At 37.9% G+C, this 9,077-nt stretch overlaps 1 protein-coding gene across 1 annotated transcript in view; it reads right to left on the bottom strand.

Moving 5' to 3' along the window:
* LOC106867686 (protein unc-13 homolog D) overlaps positions 1-9,059 on the bottom strand; it is a 162,546-nt gene extending 153,487 nt beyond the window's left edge. Inside the window, exons 1-3 of the mRNA XM_014912629.2 lie at positions 6,405-9,059; positions 4,575-4,735; positions 2,833-2,959 (exon numbers count right to left, since the gene is read on the bottom strand). Coding sequence (XP_014768115.2) covers positions 2,833-2,959; positions 4,575-4,711 — 264 coding nt within the window. The 5' untranslated portion in view covers positions 4,712-4,735; positions 6,405-9,059. The remainder of the gene's footprint in view (positions 1-2,832; positions 2,960-4,574; positions 4,736-6,404) is intronic.
* Between the last annotated feature and the right edge of the window lie 18 nt (positions 9,060-9,077).

The raw sequence follows: 9,077 nt of genomic DNA, 5'->3' as shown, positions 1-9,077 counted from the left end.
TGGTGGTGGTGGTGGTGGTGGTGGCGGTGGAGGTGGTGGTGGTGGTGGTGGTGGTGGTGGTAGCAATGGCAACACCAACACTGCTGATGTCGATACCAATGACAATGACAACAATGACAACAACAACAACGATGGTGATGACGACAAAGATTTGTAGAACATTCTAACCCATACTAACACAGACAAATAGATATAACAAAAAATGGAAAATATCAAACTGAAAACATAATTGTTGCATTTTTTCTTTTACTTTTTTTTTTCAGACTTTCTGAATAGTATTATCTGTTTGTTACTGACATTTTCTAGAAGCCTTTTCTAGATATCACTCGCAGAAAATATAATACAGTATGACATTTGCAATAATCAGGTAGGAAATAAAATATGTTAATTAGATTTGTTTACAGCACTGGAAATGGAAAACTGTTTTAGAATCGGTAATCTTTAGTGATTATTATATATTTGTTTTATTTATTATTGATTTCATTGATGTTAATATATGACAAATATTATTTGATATTTATGACCAATAAATTTATTGTCAGATTTTTGAAGCCTTTTTATTGTCTCCAGTTTCAAAAAACCTCTTTACTATATTTGATATCACTTCAACTTCAAGACTTCTCTATAATAATAACAATGGCATCATAATATGCCCTTGTTGAAACACACTGAGATGTTTTAAATCATTATTTCTGCCAAACTTCATCAGTGTATTTCATACTGATTCACATCTCCTGTACCTGCTACTGAAAGAAAAACCTCTTAACTAATTGCTCTTGGCATGTAAATTATGATGTCAAACTCTTCGTAACTCAATCTAGCACTGAATGCATCAGATGTCATAGGGCAACCTGTGACAAACCATATCAGATATCACACTTCTAAACATATCAAATATCACACAACAGTCGAACACTACCACCTCCATTAGATATCATTCGATAATCTAATACTAAACACATCATATGTTAATGAATATTTCAACAATAAACACATCTGATATCGTACAACTGTTTGGCACTACATTAGGTTAAAACTGCTGTCTAACACTAAACACATCATTTAAAGCATTAGATATTATAGAACAGTTTATTTCAAATACACAAGATTGATCGTCCTGGGTCCTTTAAACTGCATTTGATTGTGGGACCCTGGTTTGAGAGTTCCATGGTTTTAGGGAGTGTGGAACCAACTCTAAGCCACTATTATCTCCAGGCCTACTCTAACCAGGTGTCGTAGCACCTGATAGGATCCTAGTTATGAATTATTTAGCATGTCATGGAAATACTTCTAGAAGGTCACTTACAGACACCCTAATGGACCTGGGACAGATGAGGCCCTCCAGTTCTTTAGCTCCTCATCTAAGAGAAGGTAACTTCGTACAAATCCTGCATCCTGACCAATACAAGTTTGAGAGATGAGAGAGTGGGAGTGGATCAGCACAAACTCTGCTCACTATAATAATAAACCCTGTTGCTTTGTTAGGCTATTTTATTGAGCGTTAAAAAAGGTCTAAATTAGTAAACCCCTACAGAAAATACAGAGCAATGGAACATAAGACAGATTTGTAGAGTTATGCTTAACCAATATCTGGCAACCCCTGCAACTCCATGAATACTGCAAATGTATTGTGGCAAACACCAGAGACAAAGCTAAATATATTAGACGACTTACATCGCAGACTCAACTAAATATATCCAGCAGCTTACACTGGAGATTAATCTAAACAGATGAGAAATTGTAACCAAAGATCAAGGTAAGCACATAACTCAATTTATATCACAGATTAAACTGAACACATGAAGCATCTCATGTCTGAGACAAAGACAAACTACATCACGGACATAACAGACATCTCACACCAGGGCCTCACCCAAGCACGTTAGATGATTTACATTAAGGAATAATCTGCACTTCAGACTAAGTTACACACATCAGGCAACTGACATCACAGTCCATAATAATCACATGAGACATCCTTATATCTGGAAATGTGCTAAATACATTTGTGAATATGTATTGCAAAGTAAGCCAAACATATCAGAAACTCTATAGTTTTAAATTATAAATTAAATTACTATTACTCAGACATACTGTATTGGTTAAAAATTTTAATTTACTTTAAGGTAAAATTATAGTATCAATTATACACTGCTTAATGTGTCAGTAATTTAGTAATTTAATTAGCAGCCAGTAATGAATTATTTATGAAAATCAAACTTTTCAGTTTAATGAGGCTCTTAATTCTAGTGGCTATAAATACAAAGTCTCTGTTGACATTTACAGACAAATACTCATTCCTGAAAAAGTTCCCATAAAGGATGAAAACCCATCAGACCAATTCCTCCTTTCATGTCCACAAAGAGATTTATAAAAAACATCAATCATCATTTAATGTCTGCTTTCCATCTGGCATGGGTTGGAAGGTTTGACAGGAGCTGGTGAGCCAGAAGACTGTACCAAGCTTTACAGTCGAAAATAATTCTCCACTATATTTAATTGAGTTCAAATGCTGACAAGGTGTTGGCTAAAAGCTGAAATTTAAATCAAATGTTAAAAAAATAAACCATGAGACACACTCTATTTAATGCATCAATTATTTATTAATTGAGCCAGTTGCCAGTAATATGTCAAAAATTTATTAGCATATAGCATAGTTTAAGCTAAACTCATAAGGTAACTCATAAACACATCCTATAATTTGCACCAGGGTGTCTAAACTAAACACATCAGGTAAGTTATAAGCACATTAGAAAATTTGCACCGGAAACCAGGTTAAACATGTAGGACTAGTTACATCACTGACTAAATGAAACACAAGAGATAACTTACGTCTTTATCCATCTCTAGTGCTTTGGACATTCTACTCTGGCATTCTACTTTGAACGTCATCAGCCAGTGGATCAAGGATTCCAGAAACCATTTTTGATAATTGGCAATGACTAACAAGAACTGTTCTCTGCAAGATGAAGGACATATAAAGACACATCTACATATGAAAACATACATAATATCTATATCTACACACACACACATATATATATATATATTCTTTTATTCTTTTACTTGCTTCAGTCATTTGACTGTGGCCATGCTGGAGCACCATCTTTAGTCGAGCAAATCAACCCCAGGACATTCTTTGTAAGCCTAGTACTTATTCTATCAGTATCTTTTGCCGAACCACTAGTTACGGGGGACGTAAACACACCCGCATCAGTTGTCAAGCGATGTTGGGGGGACAAACACAGACACACAAACATATACACACACACATACATGCATACATATATATGTATGTATATATATATATATATATATATATACACACACATATATATGACAGGCTTCTTTCAGTTTCCGTCTACCAAATCCATTCACAAGGCTTTGGTCACCCTGAGGCTATAGTAGAAGACACTTGCCCAAGGTGCCATGCAGTGCATTTATGTATACACACACACACACACATAACAGGCTTCTTTCAATTTCCATACATCAAATCTACTCACTAGGCCAGTGGTTCTCAACCAGGATGCATATGGCCCCTGAGGGTCCACATAAGATTTTGGCAGGGTCCACACAAATAAAGCAATAAACTAGGGATGCACAACAGTATTCTAAGTGCCCCTGGTGCAGGAGTGGCTGTGTGGTAAGTAGCTTGCTTACCAACCACATGGTTCCAGGTTCAGTCCCACCGTGTGGCATCCTGGGCCAGTGTCTTCTACTATAGCCACGGGCCAACCAAAGCCTTGTGAGTGGATTTGATAGACGGAAACTGAAAGAAGCTCGTCGTATATATGTATATATATGTGTGTATGCATGTTTGTGTGTCTGTGTTTGTCCCCCCCAGCATTGCTTAACAACCGATGCTGGTGTGTTTATGTCCCCGTAACTTAGCGGTTCGGCAAAAGGGACCGATAGAATAAGTACTTGGCTTACAAAAAATATGTCCCAGGGTCGATTTGCTCGACTAAAGGTGGTGCTCCAATATGGCCACAGTCAAATGACTGAAACAAGTAAGAGAGTGGTATATATTGCAAGAAAGAAGATTTCTTTCTCTAGCATCTTACATAATTCAACCTACACAAGCTATCATCATCATCATCATCATCATTTAATGTCTGTCTTTCATGTTAGCAGGAGTGGGACAATCTAATGTGGGAAAACGAAATAGGAATTTTGAAAGAAATAGAAATATCTATAAAATTTAGTTTTTAAACCTTCTTTTCTACTCTAGGTACAAGGCCCGAAATTTTTGAGGAGGCAGGGGAGCAGTCGATTAGCTCAACCCCAGTATACAACTGGTACTTAATTTATCAACTCTGAAAGGATGAAAGGCAAAGTTGACCTCGGTGGGTAGTTTTTAAACATCGAATGACCATGGAGGTTCACCCAAATAAAATAGTAATCAAAGGTGTCTATAGATAAAAATGGTTGAAAACTCCTGCACTAGGCATTGGTCAGTTCAGTGCTATAGTAGAAGGTACTTGCCCAAGGTTCCATGTAGTGGGAGTGAACCCAAGAAAGATAGTTGTGAAACAGATTTTACATGCAATCATGAAATTCTCTGGCAGTACCTTTGGCTAAAATTGCCTTTCATTATGTTACATAACTTCCGTAAAGTGATATACAGTCGCAGAGATACTTTAGAACTTGTCGTGATATTGGCTGAGATTCGGTAATATTTCTTCTGATATTTGTCCATTTCAAGCATCAGTTGTTTTGCTTTCTTGGAAATCTAGAGAAAAACAAACATGAAGAATTTGATTGATTGTGACAATAGTTTAACCATTAATCAAATAATAATTGTCTTGCAATAGTGTATCCCTCATCATCATCATCATCACTATCATTCCCATTATACACAGCAACAGCAGTCAATATAAACACCGTGCACTGAGCCAACAAAGGAACCTTTATATGGTGATCTGACTCACTAGAAATAACAGTCAAATCTCCCTTATTTTCCACCCTACCATTTTAAATAATCAAAGATTACAATGGATGATGTAATTTTAAATACCCTTACTAAAGCCAGATAATTTCAGCTGAAAGCTTTTGATCATCAGTCTGCTCAATGAGGTTTGGCCCAGGGTTAAACAATAATGACAGCCACCAAAATGCAAGCCAATGATGCAGTCTTTATGTAATTATTCTATCTTTTCTGTCTGGCATTAACTCACCAATGTGCTAAGCCAGGCTGGACCTGGATACAAATACATTAAAAACAATAAACCATCTTTTACATATGGATATTATATAAGGATGAATGCAGATGATAAACAACTAGAAACACTCCTATAGATAGTACCTGGTTTCAGTAGTGGAATTGGCATAAAATTCACTTTAAGAAGAAAGCAAATAAAAGATTTGAATTGGACAAATCAGAGAAAAGTTTAGAATGAAACATTATTGATGCATTACATTATTCTTTTCTACTCTAGGCACAAAGCCTGAAATTTTGGGGGAGTGTGTGAGCCAATTAGATCAACCCCATTACGCAACTGGTACTTAGTTTATCGACCCCAAAAGGATGAAAGGCAAAGTCGACCTCAGCGGAATTTGAACTCAGAACGTAAAGACAGATGAAATACCGCTAAGCATTTCGCCCGGTGTGCTAACGTTTCTTATTTCTTTATTGCCCACAAGGGGCTAAACATAGAGGGGACAAACAAGGACAGACAAAGGGATTAAGTCGGTTACATTGACCCCAGTGCGTAACTGGTACTTATTTAATCGACCCCGAAAGGATGAAAGGCAAAGTCGGCCTCGGCGGAAATTGAACTCAGAATGTAACGGCAGATGAAATACCGCTAAGCATTTCACCCGGCGTGCTAACAATTCTGCCAGCTCGCTGCCTAATGATTCAATTCTGTCATCATAGGGTGCTGCAAAGTCTCTAATCTTACACTATTTTGTTTTCTGTAATCATAACTGGTCTTTTTACTTCAATAGTATAGTCAGTCTTTATGGGGAAGTCCCATGGGGAAGTCCCATGGGGAAGTCCCATGGGGAAGTCCCATGGGGAAGTCCCATGGGGAAGTCCCATGGGGAAGTCCCATGGGGAAGTCCCATGGGGACCTGTAATTCTTATTCTCTCTCACAGCCTCTGATTTGCTTTGTATTCATACCACTTTCCTGTTGTTTTGAAGCTGCACACTAAGCTGACATCCCAAGGCACTCATTTACTTTCACAGTCTCACCTGTGTTTATCTTCTTTTTGTGCTAGCTTACTGCAATCACTCAAGAGAAAATTAATACTTTCATCAATCATCTCTTAATAATTTCAACAATTATTATTATTATGGTTACTGTGATAAGGATGAGCTGATATGATGACTGTACATGCTTATTATCGATAAATGGTTAAGTCAATGATAAATTTGATACTTAAAAATGTTTCTTACATGGCTGTCAATAGTTAGTGAGACATGACTATAATAATCAATGCCAAATGTCTTCAGGAAACAGGTGATTGTTCCAACTGGTGTACAATGGCCTATGACTTTGTTCAGAAGTTCACACAAATTTTCACTCTCTGGTACAACTTTGTCCTTTTCTATTTTGCTCTCGATAAGTTTCAGATTGATTTCAGCCCACTTTGATGTGTCTGTCTGCAACGAGTTTCATTTTAATAATAATAATAGTGCTAACAACAACAACAATAACAACAACAGCAGCAGCAGCAACAATAACAAAAACAACCAACAATAATAATAATAATAATAATTGCAACACAACAACCATAGCAATAGTAGTAATGATAATAATAATAAACAACAGTAATAATAATAACAATAAAATAATGCTGTTGCTGTTGCTGATAATGGTGGTGGAGGTGGTAGTGGTGGTGGTGGTGGAGGTGGTGGTCGTGGCGGTGGTGGAGGTGGTGGTCGAGACGGTGGCAGCGGCGGCAGCGGCGGCAGCGGCGGCAGCGGTGGTGGTGGCGATCATTGTCATCATCATTGTTGTGGTCTTGGTGGTGGTGGTGGTCATCATCGTCGTCATCGTCATTGTCGTGGTGGTGGTGGTGGTGGTGGTGGTCATCATCATCGTCGTCGTCATCATCATTGTCGTGGTCTTGGTGGTGCTGGTGCTGGTAATAACTTGTAAAATGAACAAGATCAAAAGAATAAGAATATGTTCTCTATTCCACTGAATACTTGATATGAAATGCTGTTGGCTTATTGTGTGTGAGACCTCCACTGATTACTCCACCTTTATGCTGTGTGTCATGAAAAGGTTCAGTTGGTTGTATTCCATTTATCTTTGGGGGTTGTTATTTGATTCAAATGCTACTTTCTAAGATCCTCGCCATGGTAGAAACTGAACTCAGGAATACAAAGTAGCAAAGCATTTGTTAATTATACAGTACTCCCACTGTTGTAAGTGGTGAAATGCACATACTCATTGTACCTATGTACTGCTTGATTAAATGCAGCTGAAAGTGTTGAATGTTGTTAGCAAGGATAATTCAAAGTTGCAGGGGTAAGATATAAAGAATTGAGATATTGTCCAGTTGGTTAGAACCTTACTAAAACAGTTAAGTGATTGGTTGACAAACCAATGACAGTACATCTATCTAGTCAATTGACCTGGTAGAAATAGGAACCAAATCTCCCTCAGATCATGCATGTCCAAACTAAAAAATGGAAAGATACATCAAATAAACAAGCATTTCATCAGTTATGGTGACAAGGGTTCCAGGTGATCTGATCAACAGAACGGCCTGCTCGTGAAATTAACATGCAAGTGGCTGAGCATTCCACAGACACTTGTACCCTTAATGTAGTTCTCAGGGAGACTAAGCATGACACAGAATGTGATAAGATTAGCCCTTTGAATTACAGACTAAATTCATTTTTGCCAGCTGAGTGGACTGGAGCAATGGGAAATAAAGTGTCTTGCTCAAGGACACAACACGTCACCAGGAATTGAATTCATGACCTTACAACCGTGAACCTAATGCCCTAAAAAGTAAGCCATGTGCCTTCAAATACGTTGAACAATGTAGTCCTGAACAAAAGATTTGACATGATTGTTACCAGCATCGCCTTCCTGGCATTTGTGCTGGTGGTACGTGAAAAGTCACTCAAGCGAGATCGGTTGCCAGTGCCACTGGACTGTGCAGGTGGCATGTAAAATACACCATTTTGAGCATGGCCATTGCCAGTACCGCCTGAATGGCCCTCATGCCGGTGGCATGTAAAAGCACCCACTACACTCTCAGAGTGGTTGGCGTTAGGAAGGGCATCCAGCCGCAGAAACTCTGCCAAATCAGATTGGAGCCTGGTGTAGCCATCTGGTTCACCAGTCCTCAGTCAAATCGTCCAACCCGTGCTAGCATGGAAAGCGGACGTTAAACGATGATGATGACGATGATGATGAAGAAGATGGGTTGCTCATTGCTGGAATTCTTATAATCAGACATCTGTTTGAGCAGTGGTGACCTGAGATTAAATAGTAGCTACTCATTGATTAATTGTAGTGTCAGCTGACTGATTAAGACCATAGGTTCAGAAACAGACACCCTCAAATTTTGGTGGGGTCAATGAAAACATTTTGAACATCCTCCTGAAAAACTTTATCATCGAAAATGAGTGTAGAAACATTTTTGGACTGATTTGAAACATTACTTTTCCATTATTGGATTCATCTGATTTGAGTGATGTACAATTATGATAGTTATTATTATTATTATTATGTTGTCTTTTTTTTCTTCTTTCTTCAAATTTTCTTCCATTTCTCGCCGAGTGTTTTCTGTACACCTAGGGCAGAGAAACTCATTGTATGCATTCCCAGTTTACACACGCAAATTCACAGGTAAAATATGTATTTAAAAAAAAAATTAATAAATAAATAAATTCATGAATTGATGTTGTTTTCACAGCGATAATGCTCTTCTCAGTACATGAGTCATTCCAGTTAACACGATTTTTTGCACTCCCTGTAGGGATGGTAAGCCTGGTATCATTTTCAAATAGGTTTCAGTACCTTTTTTTATCGTTCCTACAGATCCTACAATCACTGGTACGGTAGTCGCCTTGAGGTGCCACATTTTTTCAATTTCTATTAGCAAG

Source organism: Octopus bimaculoides, chromosome 1 (assembly GCF_001194135.2).
Source record: "Octopus bimaculoides isolate UCB-OBI-ISO-001 chromosome 1, ASM119413v2, whole genome shotgun sequence".
Classification (NCBI taxonomy): Eukaryota; Metazoa; Mollusca; class Cephalopoda; order Octopoda; family Octopodidae; genus Octopus; species Octopus bimaculoides.
This window is presented reverse-complemented; position numbering and strand designations above follow the sequence as displayed.